Source organism: Nothobranchius furzeri, chromosome 9, assembly GCF_043380555.1.
Source record: "Nothobranchius furzeri strain GRZ-AD chromosome 9, NfurGRZ-RIMD1, whole genome shotgun sequence".
NCBI lineage: Eukaryota > Metazoa > Chordata > Actinopteri > Cyprinodontiformes > Nothobranchiidae > Nothobranchius > Nothobranchius furzeri.
The window spans coordinates 68587858-68612188 of NC_091749.1; the positions used below are offsets into that span (position 1 = coordinate 68587858).

General features: G+C 45.3%; 2 protein-coding genes across 3 annotated transcripts in view; both read right to left on the reverse strand.

Moving 5' to 3' along the window:
• The window catches only part of LOC139071849 (zinc finger protein 383-like), a 34648-nt gene extending 21706 nt beyond the window's left edge, over nucleotides 1–12942 (reverse strand). The window contains exons 1-2 of one of the 2 annotated variants that reach the window (XM_070555142.1): nucleotides 12294–12428; nucleotides 10914–11089 (exon numbers count right to left, since the gene is read on the reverse strand). In XM_070555142.1, coding sequence (XP_070411243.1) covers nucleotides 10914–10974 — 61 coding nt within the window. In that variant the 5' untranslated portion in view covers nucleotides 10975–11089; nucleotides 12294–12428. Of the gene's footprint in view, nucleotides 1–10913; nucleotides 11090–12293 lie in introns of both variants that reach the window. The other variant, XM_070555141.1, reaches the window with a different exon arrangement.
• On the reverse strand, nucleotides 3370–8599 carry LOC129159940 (E3 SUMO-protein ligase ZBED1). The gene is made up of 2 exons (XM_054737091.2): nucleotides 5424–8599; nucleotides 3370–3630 (listed from the first exon to the last, which is right to left on the reverse strand). The coding sequence occupies exon 1, from the start codon at nucleotides 6943–6945 to the stop codon at nucleotides 6130–6132; it is 816 nt and encodes a 271-aa protein (XP_054593066.2). The 5' UTR covers nucleotides 6946–8599; the 3' UTR covers nucleotides 3370–3630; nucleotides 5424–6129.
• Nucleotides 12943–24331: the final 11389 nt, after the last annotated feature.

Below are 24331 nucleotides of genomic sequence, written 5' to 3' on the forward strand. Positions count from 1 at the left end.
TCTCATGGACGAGGTGTTGGGACAGAGGCCTTCCACTAGTCCTCCGGTTCTGATTGCTTCCATCTTAATATTTAGGCAATATTATTCATCTACTTGTTAGTATGTTCTATAGAAATTTGTACTTTTAGCCACAGGTCTTTCAGTTGCTTAAAAGATAAATGAAACTAGCTAAGTTAGCATATGATTCCTGAAAGCTGGTTCACTAAACAAAAAAAAATATATATATTTTACCTGGATATGGTTGCTTCTCAGCCTTAAATAATAACGCCGGCGACGGAGATTAAGCAGGTCATTAACTAAAAAGTATAAAAGGAAAAAACAACAGATTTCTGGATCCATTTTAACAGCTTGTTAGCTTGTTTGCCGCCGTCATGGTAGCTAAGCAACTGGACCTGGGGGCGGGAATAAAAACGTGGCTAGTACTGTCCGAATTCAGAGCTGCTGACTTCCGGTTTTAGCGGTCTTGCAAGGACCCGGCCTTGCTAGACCGGCGAGGACCCATACTCACAAGCATCCTTCCTCTGGATTCGGACACACCCAATAAATCAGATCTCGGAAAATCCCAGCTTTTCCAATGCAACCAAACTGCAAACAACAAACATATGACTATGACCAACCGTGGGTTTTTTGAATGGTGGAGATGGGAGAGCGTTGGAGCAGCCTATGAGCCAAAATGTGGAGGCTGCCATAGTGTAAATTGCTAGCCTGGTGGGAAAGAAATTACCCTATCAGAGGAGAAAGAACTCGAGATCATCAGAAGAGGACTCACTTATGTTCAACAAGATGAACATTCAGATTCCCCACATTGGGATGCAAAGTATCCATTAGGGTTGTCACTGTGTGAAAATTTAACCTCACGGTTATTGTTCACGGTTTTCAGTATTATTGCGGTATTTTTTTAAACGTGTTACATTTTCAGACAACTAAATAAACCCTGTATATTAGGAAAATATTGTGCCCAGATTGTCTAAATTTTGCCTAAAATTTGTTATTTTGTAATCATGTTGTTTATTTGTTTACATTTTTACTTTTAAGTCTTTAAAATACCAATATTTGCCCATAACTTCTTACTTTTTGTCTGTTTGATGTCATCGTTTTAAAAATGCCAGGCTCTCGATTTACCGGTCGATCTACGTCCCAATCCTCACCTATGGTCACGAGCTTTGGGTAATGGCCGAAAGAACGAGACTGCGGATACAAGCGGCTGAAATGAGTTTCCTCCGTAGGGTGGCCGGGCTCAGCCTTACAGATAGGGTGAGGAGCTCGGACATTCGGGAGGACCTCGGAGCAGAACCGCTGCTCCTCCGGATCGAAAGGAGTCAGTTGAGGTGGTTTGGGCATCTGGTCAGGATGCCTCCTGGACGCCTCCCTGGGGAGGTGTTTCGGGCATGTCCTGCCGGCAGGAGGCCCCCGGGTCAACCCAGGACAGGTTGGAGAGATTACATCTCCAATCTGGTCCGGGAACACCTTGGAGTCCTGCCGGAGGAGCTGGTGGAGGTGGCCGGGGACAGGACAGTCTGGAGCTCCCTAGTTGGGATGCTGCCCCGCGACCCGGATAAGCGGAGGAAGACGACAACATTTTAAAAATATTAGATCAGATGATACTCAGTACGCAAGTAGCCTTCTAATCAGATACTTTTTTTTACCCTTACTTGAGTAATAAACCCTATATCAGGAAAATATCGTCCTTGGTTCATTTTATTTGTTTATATTTTAGTTGCAATGTTAATTTTCTGCAAAATATTTATATCTCTAAAAGTTCTTTGAATTTGGTCGTTCCTAAACAGCATTTTAGTTGAAACTCTGCTCACAAATGGACTCACTTTGGCTAAATAAACAAATTAAAAAACACATTAGTCATAATATTTTAAACGGTATACCAATTAATGGTTGTAAACATTGTACTGGCAAGTGAAGCTAGAAGGGAAGAAAAAAGTTTATGCTGCTACTGGGAGGCGAACCAAGCCTCCACAATGCGGCTGTTGTGATTATTAAGCTTGGTTTATACTTGACGCGTCCGCGAGGTTCGCACGGCTCCACGCGTCATTTTAACAACCACGCCCCTCCACCGCACCTCTGCACGGCCCAAACTTTCCACACCGCGCACCTACGACGGTCGGACGCGGAAAAACATGGCGGACTGGCAAGAACTAGTATGGCAGAGGTTCGTGAATACAGACATTTGTATGATTCAGCTCTCAAAGATCACCATGATAAACATTGTTAATAATTCCTGGAGAGAAATAGCACGCACTGTCGGAAAAGACGAGGACGCTGTTAAAAAATGCTGGAATGCCATGTTGTAAACAACAGTAATTTTTACTTCTACTATGGTGTAGTGCTGGTTGCATGCCGTAGAGCTCCATGCTTCCCTACACAGTTTGGGAGAATATTGGCTCAACGCAGAGACAAGCCGCATAAACCATAAACACTGCAAATTGTGAAGCGCGTTCCATCCGCGAGCCGCATCACCAAGTGGAAAGTAAATGCGTCAAGCATAAACCAAGCCTAAGTCAACGAATAATTTATAAACTTTACTTTTTGGGATTCATCAATAAATTCTTAAATATGGAAATATTCACCGATTTATTACGTAAGTAGGATATTAGGATATCCTCGGGGCACCAACCCCTTTTAACAGGGGAAAATGAATCCACACCTATTATCAATCTGTCTAAAGTTCCTAAATTCTTTACGGGCAGCAGTCATAATTCATATCACACAAACAAATTCACTTGAGACAAAACTGAATTAGCAATAACATTTATTAACTAATATGATCACTTCAGCTCCTTCCAAAGCGTTAGCATTCAATATTAACCAACTGATTTTATCAAACAAACAATGAGTAATGAAACAATGAAATGATAATGTAAAAACAATCAAATCCAAGGTGGAATGATATGATGTGTTCAAGTAGATGGGATCTCCAAAATGGAGGAAGCTTTGAAACAAAATGGCCGATCCCTTTGTTTGAGGGAGCAAGGACCCGACCGTGTATGTGGGATGTGTGTGTCCTCCCAAACACTGAAAACCAGTATATGTGTGTGTGTGTATATGTGTATATGTGTATATATATATTAGGGATGCACCGATCAGGTTTTTTGCTGCCGAAATTATGACACGTCTCTAAATAACAACCCATATAACCACTGATTTGATCTCATTTCAGAGAAAAGTAGAACAGGTTAGATGCACCTAATAAATAATATTACTAACTAGGTTAAATAGAATTACCGTATGTACTTATATGAATGAAATGAGTGACAGGACGGCAAATATTGACCCAGATAATTATTAATTTGCTCATTATCTTACACAAACCTCAATTTCTGCTCTTCTTTCCCTTTGAAGCTCCTCGACTCTCTCCTCATCAGCTCTTGAAAGCGCCGATCTTCTAGACTTTATTGCAGCTCTGCCTCTTCCTCTTGTGCGTGGGACGTTGCGGCTGGTTTGAGCAAATTCGGCTCCTTCATCTTGGGATGCTTGCCCTGCTTCTGTCGCATGTCTAACACCTCTGCCTCTCTGTGCGCTGGCACACGTCTGTCCTCTTCCTCTCCCTCTTCCTCGCCCTCTTCCTCTCCCTTGTCCTCTGTCTGTCTCCACTGATGAACCATCGGATATCTGACTCTGTTTACGGAGTGAAAACAATTACAGACTACACTACCTTGTATATTTCCAAAATGGCAAATAGAAATATAACATTTCTCAAATAAAATGAACAAAATATTGTCATTTTTTGTAGTCAGAAGTCATCACTAACTAGCTGCCGTATGCTATTAGCAAACATAACTGACATAAAAAAGTTTTTCTTATTCAAAACCTATTTAGATTAAATTAATAAAATAAGTTAGATGAAAACAACTAACCTGTTCGCTGACTTGAAAGCTGGAATTAGATGATGACATGCTGCCGTTTACAGCAACACGATTTTGTATTGTATTTGTTATATTTGTTAATAAAGTTTTAAATAATGATTAAAAAAAACCTTTTTGATCCTCGGGAGCTCCAATAGCTGCAATACCGACTCTAAACTGCGTGGTGCTAAAGAGTCGGATCTTTTTACTATGATTTCTGTGAATTTCACACACGGGGCCTTTAAAGTGTTGCTTTGCAACATAAAACTCAAACTCTTGAGTAAAAAAAAAAATACATAAAAAACAACATGGATAAAGTGCCCTTTTCAAGTTTTAAGATTTTTTGTCAGAAACACCAACATGTTCACAGATGTGGGCTTAAGGGAGGATCGTAGACAAGTTACAACGTTTCCACCTGTACTGAACAACCTTTCAGATGCAGAGCTAGTTGCTGGAATGCAGAGGTACTTCCTAGCTAATCTGCTGATGTTGGGAAAGTTTACCATGTGAACCTTCCACCACAAAAGAGGATCACACTCACTGTCTGCTGGTGGACTATTCACATAACTGCTCAGTTCAGATAGCAACCTTTCTGCAGTTACATCTGTCTTGCCACTAACAGGTCCCTTCAAAAAGCTCCCGAGACTCTATTTTGGCTTTTTAGCAGCTCCCTGACTTGTTTGGTCTCCAGCAGATGTGGGAAGTGTTTCTGAAACACCTGTGGCTGTGCTACCCTGGTGTGACACAGGATGCTCTAGTTCACTCATGACCTGAACTTTGATGGCTTCGCTCTCACTCTCGCTGAAATATTCTGTGCGAAAACGTGGATCAAGTAGAGAAGCCATGTTAATAAGCCTCTCTGTGACGCTGTCTTTGTAGCTTTTGTTCATGTAGTCAACAGGGTATCTGCAGGTTTAAGGGAGCCAAATTTAAGACTTTTTAATACCTTTTTTAAGGCCACTTTGACCAAATTTAAGCCATTTTAAAATTTTATTTTAAGCTATAATTTCCAGCTATTGCCTGGAACCGGTGCTAACCATGTTGCAAACGTAGGATTAGCCATCTAGTTACCATTAAACGTGCACTTCCCCATGGCAGAAGCTCCCACTAGCTTAACCAGCTAATGTGCTCATCTAAAAATAGCCCCCTTTCACAACCAACTGAATGTGTACGGTTCCGCTTATATCATACACAAAAAACGCTGAACACCAACTAGAAATTCATGAAAATTTTATAGAAATAAAAGAATCTTGTTTATTGGGTCTTTGGTAATTTAAGACCTTTGGAAACTGAATTTAAGGATTATTTGTAATTTTTAAGGATTTTAAGGCCTTAAATTTGGAAAAGTAAATTTAACTTTTTAAGGACCCGCGGACACCCTGAGTCAAGTATTGCTGTTTTGATGTCTTTGGTAAGCGGTGTGTCACTCTCTTTTACTTTTAACAGGTCGTTGTCAAACATCTGAAGAACAGGCTTAACACATGAAATGGTCACATACTCTTCAGCAGAAAAAGCATCTGTAAACTCTAGAAGTGGATTCAATGCAGCTCTGACTGAGTCAAGCACCTGAATGTCTTGCCATGTCAACATGAGGTGCCTTGTGGTTTTATCAGCAGATAAAACCTGTGTTATAGCCTTTGCTTGTTCCAGCAGTCGCTGGATCATTCTCTGCTTTGAGCCCCAACGAGTGCAACATTCAGTTATGAGTTTGTGTTCTGGTAGGCCCAGTTCTTTTTGGGCAGCCTGCAGAGCACGCTGGCGCTTTCAGCTGTGACCAAAGGCACCAACAATCTTCTTTCCCACTCCAACTGCTCGATCAATCCTTTGGTCCTTCACACTTCTTTCTAAAAAAGACAAATTTAAAGGAAAACGGTTAATTGCTCAACACCAATATTAATGCAGTGTGGAATGTGTGACATGTAAGTTTTATGTATAACACACACACACACACACACACACACTAGGGCAGGGCAAAACTTAAAAGGTCTTACAGCATAAATGCACACATCCAGCCTTCCTGTTCATTTTTAAAGACATCTAAAGATTAATAATATAAACATTACTATCATTTAAACTAATGCAAGAAATGCTTGATCTGACAATCTAAGCAAGTTACCTATGGCAGTGCGCAGGCGATGTCCGAAGCATGAAAGTCTGGTCCAGTTGTTGAGTGCGACAGCCTTCACAACGTTGGCCCCGCTGTCTGTCGTCACACACACCTGTTTTTCCTCCTGAAGATTCCACGAGCTGAGGAACTCTTTTAGGCCTTTGGCTATGTTTTCCCCGGTATGATCCTCGGGGAAAATACTTGTTTCAAGGCACTTGATTTTAGCTTCCAGTCTTTGTCCACGTAATGTATTGTGAGGCTCATGTAGGGGTCTGATGTTCGGCTTGACCACATGTCCGTGGTGGACGCAAAAAACTCCACAGACGATAATGTATTTGACACCTCAGTACGAACCTCTTCATATAAAGCAGGCAAAGCGACTTTAGAGAAGTATTTCTTGGTGGGCAGCTTGTAGCGTGAATCAAACGTTTTAAGCATCTTTGTGAAACCTTCCTTTTCCACACTCTGAATGGGAATCATATCCCTGGCTAAACAATGCGTTACTGCATTAGTTAGTTCTTCCCAGCGTTTGCTACTTTTGTCATACGGGGTGCAGCTATTTATAGCTGTGCCGATTGTTTGTTGAGCCAGCTTCTTTGGTCTTACCACCGCACTTGTTGAAGGGGACGCATCTTTGCGTGCTTTAACAGCTTTGTTGTACTCCAAAAAGTGCTTCTGCTTCAAATGATGAAATAAGTTTGTGGTGTTTCCTCCCTTTGCCGCGACGGCCCGCTTGCATCTTCTACAAAAAATTGTGCTTTGTTGGGTATCGGACGGGCGGAAACCGAACCAGTTCCACACCACTGAAGTAGCACCTTTTTTAAAAACAAATTCTGTTTCATTCAACGAGCCGCTTTCGCCCTTCTCCGTCGTCGCCATGCTTTTCCCGCCATGTGCGTATGAAAACAAAGGCACTACGCAAGCGCGTTTTACCCATTCTATCCTATCGCGATATTTCATTTTCTTATCATTGCCCACCATTGTACCGGTATGACCATGAAAGGTATGATATGGCTCAGCCCTAATTGCCACCACTCTCCTCCTAGAGACAGGTAACTAATTTTCCACCATTCAGTGTTCTGACATCATGAATATTTTCATCATGATGGCTGTAGAAACAAACAAAATAGTTGTTTGAATGAAGTAATAAGAGCAGTAGGTAGTATAGTCCATGTGCTATTTTTTCACTTTTTAAAACAGATGACCTGACAAACATCTGTCATTTCTGCGGGGAAGAAGAGCATGAAACTGAAAATAAATGGGTAATGTCATCATGAAAGACTGCTAAATGTTATGATCAATTACCATAAATGAAATTTTAACATTGGGATTTGTATTTTTATTTTTTTTTACAGATTCAGTGTGAGATGTGTTTGCGGTGGTTCCACCAGCTCTGCTTGAAAAGCCCACCACCAGAAGACATGTTTATTTGTTTCGCTTGTACATAATTGACACTAAAGGTGCACAGTAGGGCTGCAACAAACGATTATTTGGATAATCGATGAATCGGATGGGGTCTCGACACGATTAATCGATTAATCGGATTACATGGGGACATTGTTAAAAACTGCTAGGGAAACGTTATTTCTCTCCTTCCTTCACTTTATTAAACACAACATTATTAGAAAACAGTTCAATAGCAGAAAAACAACATGCCATCACCTAAATTGTCTTATAAGGTGTATAGACAGAGACCCTAAGCTACACCTATCTGTGACCTAAAATGCTTGGTCCAAGTTAAACAGCTTAAAGAGCAAGTCAACCCCTACCAGAGTCTAACTCCACTCCCACTTCATGTTTGAAAAATGCAACACATGCTGTTGCCTGGCAGACGGAGAGGGCGGAACCGCTAACAAATACACACACACTCAGGCTCACAACAGCATTGTGACATCATAATGTACCAGTTTACATCATAGCATACTTCTTAGCCAATAGCGGTGGCAGATTTAAATTAAAATACAGTGCAGTTTTTACCTGACAACGGCACAACACTGCCAGTTTTAGGAAGAATATTTAAATTTGAACTAAGATGCACTGAAGTGCCAAATTATTGACTACACGTGTCTGCAGCACAATTAGACACTCGTTTAGTTTATCAGCAAAAAAAATGTTTATTTGGGGGTGACTTGCTCTTTAAGGGGAATTCTCATCTGTTTTGTTTGATCTCATCTGTAGACATTATAATTGGGGATGTCAAACAACTAATTTTTAAATGTAATTAAACATAGGCTGTGAATTAATCAAAATTAATCACTATTTCCAAAAATGACTGAAAAAATACCAAATAAAACAAAAGTAAATGAATGCCACCCTCCTTGTGATGATGCCCTGGGCAACTGCCATAAAGTCACATCAAGAAATGCTGCTGATCATTCCAATGATCCCAAATAGACTCACATTAGGCCACATGAAAGCAACTGAATCCAAAAATATATTAACCAGTATATAACTGCACTCTCACAACACGCCTGCAGCAACAGTTAGGACTCCTCCCTCCCTTTTAAAAGCGTTTTCGCTTCTGAGGACATTGTGGTTGTAAAACCAAATGTTAGTAGTCTGGCCCCGGTGTAATCAACCAGTTTCTGCGGGAATGTCACGGCGGAACCGGTTCGCAGCAGAGCGAGTCCCCCCCCCCCCCCCCCCCCCCCCATCTAATAGCGTCGCGCTTACGATTTTATAGACTTTTTTTTTTACGAGCTTAGGGCATATCTAGCCTGTGTAATAATCCGGGGCTTGGGTGAATCACGTTTGAAACGTTTTTAACTTACCCGGACACCGAGCTCTCTCCTTCCTCGCTGATTCGGCATGCTTGCTTTTAAGATGCTGCATCACCTAGTACTCCAGTGCCATGCTAACGCCGGGGACACACCGGCCGCGGAAGCGCCGCGAAGCGCCGAGAAGCGAATCGCTCACGAAATTCGGCCGCTGCTCGCCGCTCCTCAGTTCAGATCAGACGCGCCCTAGTCGAGGCGCGCCTCGGCTCAGCTGTAGTTTTTCTTTTAAACACTTGGTGTCCTCCATTTCCTCTCTGCCTTTCCTCAGCTCTTTTCCTCTACGTTTGAGTGTTTGTACGCGTGCGTGTGTGTGCGCGCGCGTGTGTGTGTGAACCTATGGTATGAGTTGTTTCTGCCAGTTGAATCTCTTGGAACCCGCTCCAATTCTGCAGCTGTATCCTAGCAGTTTCTTCCGACATGGGTACGTAAACAATCATGTTTTTCGGGGGGCGTACAGCTCCTTGTGTTTCTCAACTTCCATAATTAATTTAAAGTCATCCATCCTAACTGCTTGCCTCAGACTTTCTGCCTCTCAGTCCTGTTTGCTCCGGTGAAAAGACACCCAAAACCACACCCCCCTTCACGTGGTCACACAAGCACACAAGTTCGATGTGTGTGTATGTGTGTGCGTGTTCGTGTGGTTTTTCTGCAGTGTCTGTTTACGAACACGTTTGACTATTGCGGAATTTTATTTTGAAATGCTTTATTTTGTTAACTTTACCGGCCTGCCTCTTATGTCTACGTTTGACTTCCTGCCAGAATTGACGCGATTCACGCGCGGCTCGCGAAAAAAATAGAGCCAACGCCGAAATGATCGCTGCACGGCGCGGGCTGGAGCGCCGGCGCGCGCCGGCGCGAAGCAATTCGCAGCGCTTCGGCGGCCCATGTGGTCTATAGAATAGCTTAACAAGGGCGCCGAATGAAGGCGGTCCCATTTTCGCGGCGCTTCCGCGGCCAGTGTGTCCCCGGCCTAAGTCTGACCTACAAACGTTGCAGGTAACGAATGTCTTCGCCTGATTTAGCTGAAAATGCTCCCAAACTTTAGAAGTTTTTACGTTTTTGGGTCTCGCTGCTTCACCCGGCTCTCCCTCGCGCTGATCTGACTTGCTTCCGGTCTGCACGCAACGGCGGCCGGGGGGGGGGGGGGGGGGGGGGGGGGGCTTTTGGAAGAGTTGCGCAACACAACGAATCGATGACGCAATTCGTTGCCAACGCTTTTAGTAATCGATTTTCATCGAATTTATAGATTCGTTGTTGCAGCCCTAGTGCACAGCTAGTGTTCTTATGGCACACGTAGTTGAGAACACACATATCCATATGTATAGAGCTCCGGACCCCACGTGACTCTCAGTTAGTGGACGCCATTTTGGCATGCAAAAAAGGTAAACAAACACGGATGTAACCATGAACATGAACGGGATCCGCTTGGATTTTACTTCGTCTGAGTTTACTTCACATTTTAAAACAGAAGAAATCGTTTTATATAGTCAGAAATTAAATAGACTAAACATCTCCGACCCTTACCGTGCCCCTGGGATACTTTTTAAAAACGCCAGAAGATGTCAGAGCGGACTTCTTACCGGCACAACACCGGACCTGGCCGGGGGAACCCCTTGGGATTCCCCCGGCCGGAGGAGCTGGGGAGAAGGTCTGAGACTCTCGACTATACTGCCCGCTCCGACGCCAGAAGCTGTCGGAGCGGGCTTCTTACCGGCACAACACCGGACCTGACCGGGGAACCCCTTGGGATTTACCTGGAGGAGCTGGCTCCGGCGGCTGGGGAGAGGGAAGTCACGCTACTGCCCCCGCAACCCGACTCCGGATACGCGGATGAAAATGGATGGATGGACAAATAACAGATTTACACGTAAGTAGTCTCGGTGAGACAGATAATAGCAATCCAAAGTGCTTTTTATGTGTGATCTGACAATTGATCAACCATTGCTTAAAAATTAAATACAGCTTAGCTGGTTAATTGCTGTGATCATAAAACACGTAAACGGCAGCACGCAGAACTCACGAGGCAACGTTTTACGTGATGTTTACTTGCTGCTATGAGTAATAAGACAGAAAAAGCCACGCCAAAATAAGTTTAGGAAGCCCACTAAGAATCATAATAAAAGCATTTAAAATAAATACCACACACAGTTGAGGAAACGTTGGTTTAAGTACCTGATATGAAGTGGTCGCTGCATAAGCGAAAACCTTTACTCTCGGGATCCCACAGCTTCATTTTCGCCCGGTCACTAGCACGTTTTATTACAATGATCCAACGTTTGCGGCGCTCCGGATCTTGGGGAATCCTGTAGATGGCTCATTCCTTATGTCGTCCGCGTCTGTTCTGCATCCTGGGGCACAACAGGAATCTACCATATTTCCCGTTTGATTGAGTTTTCTGACAATAACAAATAGTCCAGCTGCCGGCTTCTGCATGCCAATATGGTGCCGTTTCGATTTGAACTGTTGCATGCCGGGAGAAGTGACGTCAACTCCCGGAGCTCTATAGATGTAGATGTTAAATTAAGAAGTCTAAAAAAAGAAAATGTTCTCCTAAGTTTCTGTAGTTATTAGTTATACTGTGACTTATTTTGCAAATAAACTATTTCGTGATAGCAACGCCAATGTGCATTATTGATGGGGCGGCACATTTTGGCAGCCAAGGACACACAGCCTGATAAAATCTGTATCCCTCCTTAACTTTTGCTGTGAAGAAACCCTCTGCAACATTACTGTAGTTATTGGTTATACTGTGATTGATTTTGCAAATAAACTATTTCGTGATAACAACGCCAACAAAAACAAAGTGTAAACCGAATGTAAATTCACCGGAGAGCGATGTGTTTCCATGATCACTTCTGGTTTTACAGTATTATAGTATCAAAGTATTTTTCTATACAGTGTTCCCAGCAGGTTATTCCAAACGGCACATTACAATGTCACGAAACTAATATTAAATTAATAGAGCCTGCTGTTTCCCAGCTTTTACTCTTTATTGCGTCGACTGCAGATCAGTGACAAGTAGCGTACAGAACGGAGCTGGGCAAGTGGCTCCTCCTACTTTGCGCGCTCCCGTGAATGGGGAAACAATTTTTAACGGGGGTAACTACTTAGGCACAACACCGGTTGTAGCTAGGTTGCTACCTCCGTTAGCTTAGCTCCCACCTCCGCGTTAGCTTTGGGTTAGATTGTAGCAACATTAGCTTCAGTTCGACATTTGATCCCAGCCTTACAGCCCCACCCTCAGCTCCACCTCTCTTCCCTTTTGTGTAGCCTACATCACATCATTCTGGGCCATTTTCTGAATCTAAATTAACTCCAAAATATCTAAACTGGACTACTTCACTTGCTAAGAGTGATTATAGCATCCACTTTGGGAGATTGAATCAGTCTTCATTTGTTTATAGAAATTGTTCTACATTTCACATCACACAGGGGCCTTACGTCACCTTTATTTATCATAAATGGCTAAAACTGGTCCTTTTCTGCCACAGTAATCACGTAATTTATGCTAATCCTAAAGCTCTTCCCCTCGGTACCCGCTGGTTTTCTTACCTGTTCTGTGTGAGCTGCTCTGTGGTTTCCAGCTCATATCCGACAGTCTGCGCTGGCCACCGAACCCTTCCTCGAACGGGGCCATGGCTTCTTGAACCTTCGCGATGATTTCTCTAGCAGTAGCTACTTGCCTGGTGACAAACTCCATCAGAGACTCTCCTGAATACATGTTTAATATTCACCTCACAAGGCTAAACAACAATAAACTAACGTTGCTAACGGTTTCTTCTTCTTCAGTTCCTTCCTCTTGTCCACGAGGCTGAAGTTAGGTTCCGTTCCCAACGATTCGGGAAATGGCTAAAAGGCACACACGCTAAAAGGGGCAATTTTGATTGAAAACGGGAACGCCCCCTGTTAGCAGAGTGTCGTTGTACGCAGCGGTCGGTCCAAAAATCCCAAGCGGAGTCCCAGGGTCAAAGGTAGGAAATAAACGATAGATACAGAGCTTCTTGTTTCAATGGGCTTTTCACTCGCGCTAGCAACTTTGCAGACACCAATGCTCCCCTCTTAGTGGTGCCAGTGTTGCCAACTGTTTTTGACTGAAAGTAGCTGAAGTTCCCCCCAAAAGTCACTAGATGTCGCCAGATGACGTCACGTGCTTATTTACATATTGATGACGTCATCACGCCACATTAGCGTTCGTTTTCCCTATGGCATCTAATATATATATATATATATATAATAGGACTAAAAGGGAGGAAAATAAATACTATGTTATATGTTAAAGTTATTAATTAGTATGATTAAAATGGCCCAAATTGCTTTGATATGTACAATAAATTCCAAAACTACCAATAAAGTGGCATTAAAACAGATATGGTGTGGTGATCCAAACAGTTCTGTTGTAGGATATAACTCAGACCTCCTGCTCTCCTCATTCTCACAGACATTTTCCTAAAAAGCTGTTTTTTTACACCTCATAGTTTCTCAACTTCTCTGTTGTGTATTCTCTCCATCGTGATAATAACGGCGCACCGAGCAAAAGGGAGCGGGTGTCTCATAGTATAACCATCCCTGTGTCACTGAAGGAAATTCAGATGAGCCACAGAGCTGCGTGTGTAAACGGGACGGTAGTTGAAACTCCCGATGACTTTATTTGCCAAATGCAGGAAAAACCAAAGTGTCTGACGGCTGCAGAACCAGAGATGGCAGGTTGACGCCCGCGCCGTCTCTAGTAGAAGCGTGAGCCTGCAGCAATATGAAAGCAGCAGACGTAAATCGGCGGTCTCCAGCTCTGCAGCTTCAGCGAATCAGACCGGCCGAAAACGGTTTATGATTGGTCAGTCCTCGTGCACATGCGCAGATTATCGTTCTCTTTCCTTACTCCCGGAAGAACGGTTCAGAGTGCAAACGGTTTCTTTGTTGCTAATCTGTAGGGAATATCTACATGAAAGTTCTACAGAAAGTAGCAACGGGTCCTGAGAAATGTCGCTAAGTTTGTCGCTAGGCGCTTTTTGGAAAAAAAAGTCATTGAGGGGGGTCAAAAAGTCGTTAGGAACAGTGACAAAGTCGCCGAGTTGGCAACACTGAGTGGTGCATCTATGACGTTGAGGTCACCATACATGTCCTTCATTGGTTACCTTGTTATGATGTCATCCTCACTTCCTCTTTTGTCCTTTTCACATTAAAAGCATATTTATGCATTCTTATTTACAGATATATACATACACACATGCAGCATACAACAGCGCATATTGTACTGATGCTTAACACCCCCACATGCTCTGTAGTTGTTTGCATTTTTCATTGATTGTTGAACTTCAAATTCCAAATAACAGTTTGTTGTACTTGTTCAGTTTACACACAGATGTAGGTTTGGTCATTACATCTTCAATCATGTCTTCTGTCCGTAAATACATTAAATCCATTATTCCTTCTTTCAATGTTGATCTTATGAAATGATATTTTATGTCAGCATGTTTACACCTCTGTCGTTTTACAGGATTTTTAGCTAAAGCTATAGCACTTTGGATGTTCTCATATATTTTTGTTTGTGCATATTCATAATTGTCCATGTGCTCAAGAAGTTGCATCAAGTATAAACATTCCTGAATGGTGGCTGCCAGAGATATGTTCTCTGCTTCACACGTGGACAAAGCAACTGTAGACTGCTTTTTGGTTTTCTAGGATATGAGTGGTCCCTTTTCTGATAGGCTGATGCAATATCCTGTCATACTCTTGCGGTCTTTAACATCTGAAGCCCAATCTGCGCCACTGTAAGCTTGTAGTCCTAGTTTTTCGCCTTCACATTTCTGTGTGCCTTTGAGATATCTCAACACATGTTTGACAGTGGTCCAGTGCTGTTCTGTAGGGCATGAGAAACATTGTGAGACTTTACTTACTATGAAACTTAAATCTGGTCTTGTACACACAGACAGGTAAATAAGACTCCCCACGGCTTCTCTGACATCACTCAGCCTTTCCTCATTTTCATTGTGTTCCACCTTCTGCTCACATGGTGTGGTCCTGGGTTTGCAATCCTGCATGTCAAACCTTTCCAATATCTTCTCTGTATATTTGGTTTGTGACATTGCAACAGCCCTCTCGTTCTGCTCAAAATCGATACCAAGAAAATCTTTCAACTTTCCTAAATCTTTCATTTTGAACCTGGCTGTTAAAACCAACTTTATGTCTTCTGGTTTCCCTCTGGGATTAATAAAGTATCTTTGATTTTGAATTCAATTCAATTCAATTTTATTTATATAGCGCCAAATCACGACAAGAGTCGTCTCAAGGCACTTCACATAGTAAACATTCCAATTCACAGTTCATTAAGCCAATCAGAAATAATGTTTCCTATATAAGGAACCCAGCAAATTGCATCAAGTCACTGACTAGTGTCAGTGACTATAAAGCAATCCTCATACTAAGCAAGCATGCAGCGACAGTGGAGAGGAAAACTCCCTTTTAACAGGAAGAAACCTCCAGAGAATCCTGGCTCAGCATAAGCAGCCATCCTCCACGACTCACTGGGGATCGAGAAGACAGAGCAGGCAGACACACACACACACACACACACACACACACACACACACACACACACACACACACACACACACACACACACACACACACACACACACACACACACACACACACACACACACACACACACACACACACACACACACAAGTAATGTGTCTATAGTTATATTGTGATGTCTTAGTAAATATTGTATTTGGTGAAAGATAAACTTTGTTGTATTTATCCTAGTGGATCTATAATTAAACGGATAAACTAGTATTAGCACATCAAAAGTCAAAAACAAAAAGTTATCATCAGGAGAGAGAGAATGTATTAGTGGTTAGCAGCAGTGTGCTAGTCGATGGCCCCCTCCATGAGGCCACCACAGCTCAGCAGAACGTCATTGTAGCTTCTTCTGGGGAGAAAAACACTTACAGAGAAAATAAAGTTAACAGCTGAAATTGCACAAATAGTACAGTTAAAGAGCAAACTGTAGAAGAAAGCAGTAGAGTGTGAAAAGTGGTCAGTGTATCCTCCAGCAGTCTAAGCCTATAGCAGCATAACTACAGAGATAACTCTGGATAATCTATCCTATTTAGATGTAGGCATGTTGGAGGCAGGGCAAGGGAGAGCCGTCTTTACCGACTGTACACTCCACCTCCCTGTACTCCCCCACTTGTCCAGATTTAGGCTAACATCAGATTTTAACCATAGGCCCTATCAAATAAAAATGTTTTAAGCCTATTCTTAAAAGTAGACAACGTGTCTGCCTCACGGACTAAAGCTGGGAGCTGGTTCCACAGGAGAGGAGCCTGATAACTAAAAGATCTGCCTCCCATCCTAAGTTTAGATATTCTTGGAACCACCAGTAGACCTTCAGTCTGAGAGTGAAGTGCTCGGTTAGGAACATATGGAACAATCAGATTCCTAATGTATGATGGACCTTGATTATTAAGAGCTTTATATGTGAGAAGAAGGATCTTAAAATCTATTCTGAATTTAACAGGTAGCCAATGTAGGGAAGCTAAGACAGGAGAGATATGATCTCTCTTTTTAATTCTCATCAGAACTCTAGCTGCAGTATTTTGGACAAGCTGAAGACTTTTAACTACATTCTGTGGACTTCCTGAGAGTAATGAATTACAGTAATTCAGTCTTGATGTAATAAATGCATGAACTAGTTTTTCAGCATCACTCCTGGAAAGTATGCTTCTAATCTTAGCAATATTCCGAAGGTGGAAAAAGCAAATCCGACAAACTTGTGAAACCTGGGATTTGAATGACATGTCCTGGTCAAAGATAACACCAAGGTTCCTTGCTTTGTTCTCGTAGATTAATGTAATGCCATTAAGGTCAGGCGATTGGCTAAGCAATTTCCTTTTCTGGATTTCTGGTCCAAAGATGAGAACTTCCGTCTTGTCTTGATTTAAAAGCAAAAAGTTTAGAGTCATCCAATTTTTTATGTCCTCAAGACAAGCCTGTAATCTACCTAACCGATTAGATTCATCAGGGTTAATGGATAAATATAGCTGAGTATCGTCAGCATAACAGTGGAAGTTTATCCCATGCTGTCTAATGATTTTACCAATTGGGAGCATATATATAGTAAAAAGAATTGGTCCAAGCACTGAACCCTGTGGTACTCCACAAGTAACACTGGAGTATGAAGATGATTTGTCATGTACATTTACAAAATGAAATCTGTCAGACAGGTAGGATTTAAACCAGCCTAACGCTGTTCCTTTGATCCCTACAACATGTTCAAGTCTTTCTAAAAGAACATTGTGATCAACTGTGTCAAAGGCAGCACTGAGATCTAACAAGACTAGAACAGACACAAGATTCTTATCTGAGGCCATGAGAATATCATTTGTAACTCTCACTAATGCAGTTTCAGTGCTGTGACATTCTCTAAAACCAGACTGAAATTCCTCAAACAGAGCATTAGTGTTTAAATGCTGACATACTTGGATGGCCACTATTTTCTCCAGGACTTTGGATAAAAATGGAAGGTTAGATATTGGTCTATAATTCATTGGGTCATCTGGATCCAGAGAAGGCTTCTTAAGTGAAGGTTTGATTAAAGCAACCTTAAAATCTTATGGTACATACCCATTTACTCAGGATTGATTGATTATATCTAGAATGGGGGCAGTAACCAAAGGAAATGCATCTTTAAATAATTTGGTTGGGATTGGATCCAAAATGCAAGTTGAAGGTTTAGATGAAGCTAATATTTTTGATAACTCTGAAAGCTCAACTGGATCAAAACGGTTCAAGCACAGATGAGGTTCTACAGTCACCTCTGAAGCTGCCTCACTTACTGAGGAAGAATAAATCGCATTAGGGAGGATGCTAAAGATTTTGTTTCTAATAGATTTAATTTTACTTGTAAAAAATCCCATGAAGTCATTGCTGCTGAGGGCTAAGGGAATAGATGGCTCAGAGCTATGATTCTGTGTAAGTTTAGCAACTGTACAGAAAAGAAATTTAGGATTATGCTTATTCTCCTCAATTAATGCTGAAAAATAAGCAGTTCTAGTTTGTTGAAGCTTATTTTTATAAAGCACAAGACTATTTTTCCAGGATAGGTAGGCCTCCTCATGGTACGTAGAGCGCCATGTTCTCTCCAATTTCCTAGAGTTTTGTTTTAAGGCTTGTAGATGAGAGTTAAACCAGGGAGCCAACTTCCTGTCCCTAATTACCTTTTTTTTAAAGGGGCAACATCATCTAATGCCACACGTAATGAGGAATTAACATGATGAACTAAGGCATCAATTTGTGAGGGGCTAGAACTGAAAATATTGCCCTCTGCTACATGCCTCTGAGATGCTGAGGACAGTAAAGATGGAACAGTTGATTTAAAAGACGCAACTGCGTTGTCAGATAGAGACCGACTATAGTGAAATTTACTTTCATGTCTCGAGAACTCAGTTATAAAAAACTCAAAGGTTATCAGAAAGTGGTCCGAGAGGACTGGATTATGTGGAAAGATTGTTATTTCCTCACACTCAATGCCATAAGTCAGAACAAGGTCCAATGTATGATGGCAGGAGTGGGTGGAGCTATGTATTCTTTGAGTAAAGCCAATTGAGTCTAAGATATTACTAAAGGCTACATTGAGGCAATCATTTGCGATGTCCACATGAATGTTGAAATCCCCCACTACAATGACCTTATCAGTATTTAGCACCAAATCAGATAAAAAAATCAGAGATCTGATCCAAAAACTCAGCGTAAGGGCCTGGTGGACGATATAAAACTACAAACAAGAGTGGTTTTACAGTTTTGCTATCTGGATTAGGAAAACTAAGAATAAGATGTTCAAACGAACTGTAACTATTAATCTGTAAGGGACTGATTAATAAGTCCGAATGAAAAATGGTTGCCACTCCTCCTCCTCGCCCTGTACTTCGAGCAATATGATGATTTAAATAATTTGAAGGAGTCGACTCGTTTAAGCTAACATAGTCCTCTTGCTGCAGCCAGGATTCTGTGAGAGAGAGCAAAGAGATCTGATTATCACAAATCAACTCATTAACTAACAAAGTCTTAGAAAAAATGGATCTAATGTTCAACAACCCACATTTAATTTTTCTAGTTTTCTGCTCAGATGAATTTGTTCTAATATTTATGAGATTTCCATGATTTGCTTTATTAAGCCTGATATTTAATCTGTGTGATTTTGGCTGTGTGCAGGACACTGTCTCTATGGGGTAGTGGGTGGGTAACAGTACAGAAGTTGCAGAGGGGTGTGTTAAACTACGACTCTGCTTCCTGGTCTGGACCCTGGGTTGTCATGGAGGACTAATAAAACTGGCCATATTCCTAGAAAGAAGAGCTGCACCATCCAAAGAGGGATGTATGCCGTCTCTCCGCATCAGACCAGGTTTTCCCCAAAAAGTTTTCCAATTATCAATGTAGCCCACGTTGTTTTCAGGACACCACCTAGACAGCCAGCGGTTGAAGGACAGCATGCGGCTAAACATGTCGTCACTGGTCCAATCAGGGAGGGGGCCAGAGAAAATTACGGAGTCAGACATTGTTTTGGCAAACTTACACACCGAAGCAACATTAATTTTAGTGACCTCCGATTGGCGTAACCGGGTGTCGTTACCGCCAGTGTGAATAACAATCTTACTGTATTTACGCTTATCCTTAGCCAGCCGTTTCAGATAAGATTTAATGTCGCCCGCTCTGGCCCCAGGTAAACATTTAACTATGGTTGCTGGAGTCTCTAATGCCACGTTTCTGACTATGGAGCTGCCAATGATCAGAGTCGGCTTATCAGTGGGTGCGTCACTGAGCGGGGAAAATCTATTAGAAACGTGGACAGGTTGGCGGTGGCCCACGGGCTGGGTTCTATGCTTCCTGCGTACCGTCACCCAGCCGGCCTGAGGTCCTGGCTGCTCGGGTTCCACTGGAGGGTCGCTACGTGGTTGTTCTGAGCTAGTTAGCCCCGCACTAGCTAAGTAACTACGGCTGTTTACAGGTTTTTCAACAGCGCGGAACCGGGACTCCAATTCCGACACCCTCGCCTCCAAAGCTACAAAAATGCTACATTTATTACACGTACCTTTATCACTAAAGGAGGCAGAGGAGTAACTAAACATCTGACACAGAGAGCAAGAGATAGGAGACGGAGAAGCAGAGACAGAAGTAGCCATAGCCGTGCTGAGGCTAAGCTAACTGGACGAGCAAACTGTTCAGTACCAAATAAACTGCGTGCAAACTCAAATGGTTCCCTAAAATTCAACAACGGATTATGAAAGAATGGATAAAGTTCGAAACGCGCAGATTCTTCCTGATGTAAGAGGTGTTCTCTTTCTTAACATTCGTTTCGATGTCTCACTATGGGATACGCCCCTCCGTGGATTCCTCAGAAGCACTTATCTCAATACGCCAATCCTGATTGGCCAGTGACCGTGACGTACGCGTCCCCCTGCTACTATAAGTAGCAAGCGCCCCAGCGTACGCACTATTCAATCACCTCTTCTCGCTTCGGTGGTCACTTATCTCTGAGGTAAGTTAGCTCAACTGTTCACAGACGGAGCCTTCTAATATTCTCTCCGTCGCCGAACGTTAACTTACCGTCCTTCTGTCCTGACCTTCACCATAGGCTCGGGGCATAACGAGCAGCTTCACACTCCAGTGCATCTGTTCGTTCTATGCTAACACACCAGTTAGCCAACATGGAAGCCGCTCCTCCCACCAGAGGAGTCGACGGCGCAGGAGCTCGCCTCTGTACCTGTGGGAACAAAATCTCAAGCAAAGACCCGCACAAGGTCTGCTCGAGCTGCCTCGGGCTGGAACACGCCCAGCTGGCATTGGAAGTCCCCGGGTCATGTGAGAGCTGCGCTTGCTTCACCCTGAAGAGCCTTCGCCGGCGGCTAGCGCGCCAAGCTACCCTGTCGGGGAAGGACCCTTGCCTGCCGGCCCCTGGGCCACCGCCTGGGGACGCCAGCGAACATGTCCTCCCGGAGCCGGAACTGTGTGCCGAACTCAGCTGGGGCTCACAGCTCGAACTGGCTGGTCCGAGCCACCCCGCCGAGGACGTGTTGGAGTTGGACTACGGAGACGACGAGGACACCTCGGAACTCCTCATTTCAGAGGAGGACAAGGAGGACGACGTCTTTCTCCCCATCGCTCAGGCCTCCATTCCTAGCTTTCCGTCCTCTCCCAGGGATGGAGCGGCTTTTCCGGCCACCCACCTGGACATGCAGTCAGTCTGCCGACGCGCTGCGACCAGGCTCAACATCCCTTGGCCCACCGTGGTCACTGAGGCTGTCAGATCCCGCTACGAGGGAAAGAAGCTGCCTCAGGCCACGAGGGCGGCAAAGCCCCTCCTTCCCGCCTTCCCGGAGCTACTCCAAGAAGTGAGGTCCTCCTGGGACAAACACCCGTTCAGCTCCAGGTCTCCTCTCCAAGGAGCCTCCTCGCTGGACTTCGAAGGGATGGAGAAAGCTGGCATGCTTCGCATGCCGCCGATGGAACCGCTGGTTGCAGCCCACCTACACCCACGGCTCTCGGCGACTTCCTCCAGGCCTCCCGCTCTCCCTGCGAAGGCGGACCGCTTCCAGTCGGCGCTGAACGAGAGGGCGTACAAGGCTGCCGCCATCTCGGTCTGAGCTTTGAATGTCTCCTCCATGCTCTCGGCGTACCAAGCCGAGCTCTGTGAGGACATGAATACGAAGCCGGACTCGGAGGTGTGGGAGGAAATCACCGTACTGACCGACATCTGCCTGCGTGTGCAGCGCTGCGCGGTCCATGCTACGGCTAAAGCTATGGGCATGATGGTGCTTCAAGAACGTGCACGATGGCCGAACCTCACCAACCTCTCTGAGAGAGAGAAGGAGCACATTTTGGACATGCCAATTGTGCCTGAAGGCATTTTTGGCTCTGCCCTGGCATCAATGCAGCAACGGTGTGCGGCCAAAAAGAAAGAGGATGAAGCCCTTCATCTCTGCCTTCCCCGTAAACCCTCACCGGCGCTGCCGGCTCGGCCGAACCTGCCTCAGGCAGCTGCCCGAGCCCAGCCTCAGTTCCGGATCCCAAAGCACCCGAAGCCTCAAGCTGTCCAACCAGCTCCTTCGGGCTCAGAGCCTCGACCAGTTTGGCCTCATGGATCCGGCAACCAAGCTGCTCCGCCGCCGGTACAATCCACCAGACACGGCGGTCAGCAGGTGAGGAGGAAGAAGAGGGCAGCCTGTCGGAGTTCTTCCCTCCCGACGCTGCAGCTGGCGGTTCCCTGTTCGCCAGCTCCTCCTGTTCGATGTTGCCATGGTGCTTTCTCCCCCCCCCTCACGGAACTCCTCCGGCAGAGTTCCCGAGCGGTCCAGGGTGGGGCCAGGACGTGCAGCCGGCGATTCCGGCTCAAAACACACGTCACAAGCACTCACATTGTTTTTCACAAGCATGTCACGCTCAAGGAGCATTAAAAGGTTCGCTGTCGCATCCAGACAAGATGTCAAGGGTGCAGCAAAAATAAATAAAAATGTCACCCATGAGCGGTTCCAGGCGGGGGCAACCCCTGGCGGACTTTCCCGCCAGCCACGGGTCGTCCCCGTAAGCCTGGGCCGTCAAAGCACAAAGCTCCCGCGCATGCGCAGTGGCTGCCACGAGCACCGCTGCCCCACAACCTCTGGAGGGAGCTGCTGCTCCGTGTGTCACGGCTGTGTCACCTCTCTCCACTCACATGGAGGAATGGACAGCGGTTTCTGCTTCACGTTGGGTGCTGAGAACTATTTCGAGGGGTTACAGGCTCCAATTCGCTTCTGTTCCTCCTCGATTCTCCGGCGTAGTGTTCTCCCACGCCCAGGGGTCGTCAGCTCACATCCTTCAGGGAGAAATCTCCTCCCTGCTGGAGAAGGGAGCGATATGTATTGTGCCTCCCGATCGGTCTCAGAGCGGTTTCTACTCCAGGTACTTCCTGGTCCCGAAGCGGGGAGGGACCGGGATTCGCCCGATCCTGGATCTGAGGGCCCTGAACCGATGCCTCAGAAAGTACAGATTCAAAATGCTCAAGCTCTCATCCCTTTTGCGTCTGATTCACCAGAACGACTGGTTCACCTCAATCGACCTGAGGGACGCATACTTTCATGTTCCCGTGTACCCTCCACACAGGAAATTTCTGAGGTTTGCCTTTCAGGGAGTGTGTTACGAATACACTGTGCTCCCATTCGGCCTCTCGCTGAGCCCGAGGGTGTTTGTCAGGTGTACGGAGGTGGCGATCGCCCCTCTGAGAGGGAGGGGCATTCGGCTGGCCACGTATTTAGATGACTGGCTCCTGCTGGCACGGTCCAGAGAGGAGACAGCGTCAAACACGCTGGTTGTGATCCCTCACTTGTGTGGTCTGGGTTTCAGAATAAACTGGCAGAAAAGTGCTTTACTCCCCTCCCAGAAAATAACCTTTCTAGGTCTGAATCTGGACTCAGGGGCGTTCACGGCCCGTCTCTCGGCACCGCGCGTGAACGCGCTCTCGTTCTGCCTGGCGCGCTTCCGCCTACACAGTTCGGTGCGGTTTGCGTTATGCCTCAGGCTTTTGGGTCTCATGGCGTCGGCTATTTCAGTGGTACCACTCGGCCGTCTACACATGAGAGATTCTCAACGCTGGGTGGCTTCTCTGGGTCTCTCTTCAGTGCGCCACAGAGCGCGCAGGGTGACGGTCTCTGCAGCGTGCGTCGCGGCGCTCCGCTGTTGGCGTCACCCCTCCCTCTTGGCACAGGGGGTGCCTTTGGGGTTGGTTCTTGTGAGGAAAGTGGTCACGACAGATCCGAGCCTGTCAGGTTGGGGGGGGGGGGGGGGGCTCCTGGAGGGTCGCTCTGTCAGGGGTGTGTGGAGCAGAGAGCTCTGGGGACACACATAAATTATCTGGAACTCCTCGCGGTCTTTCTAGCCCTGAGGCGCTTCCTGCCTTTTCTCTCCGGCCATCATGTCCTAGTGAGAACAGACAACACCATGACTGTGGCTTATATAAACCACCAGGGGGGGCTGCGCTCCATGCGGTTACACACGCTGGCACGCAGACTGATCCTATGGTGCAGCAGGCATCTCCTCTCAATCAGAGCCACCCATGTCCCGGGTGTTCTGAATCGGGGGGCGTATCTGTTGTCCAGAGGGACACCCCTGTACAGGGATTGGAGCCTGCATCCAGCAGTGTTGGAACAGATTTGGATCCGGTTCGGCACAGCCGTAGTGGATCTTTTTGCCTCCAAGGAGAATGCTCACTGTCCTCTGCGCGACCGAGACGCTCCACTCGGCGTGGACGCGCTGGCGCACGACTGGCCACGGGGACTGCTTTACGCTTTTCCCCCAGTGGCCCTGATACCACCCACCTTGCTGAGGGTACGAACCCAGCTCCACACTCTCATTCTGGTGGCCCCATACTGGCCAGCCATGCATTGGGTGGTGGACATTTTCCAGCTCCTGGAGGGCCAACCTTGGAAACTTCCGCTTCGCAGGGACCTGATGTCCCAAGCGGTAGGCTCGATCTTCCACCCTCATCCAGAACGGCTGGCCCTGTGGGCCTGGCCCCTGAGGGGTGCGGGCTAGTGTCAGCAGAGCTGCCCCAGGC

Bases quoted from the DNA above. Each gene is read 5' to 3' on its own strand.
- LOC129159940 (XM_054737091.2), bottom strand. From the start codon at position 6,945: ATGGTGGGCAATGATAAGAAAATGAAATATCGCGATAGGATAGAATGG.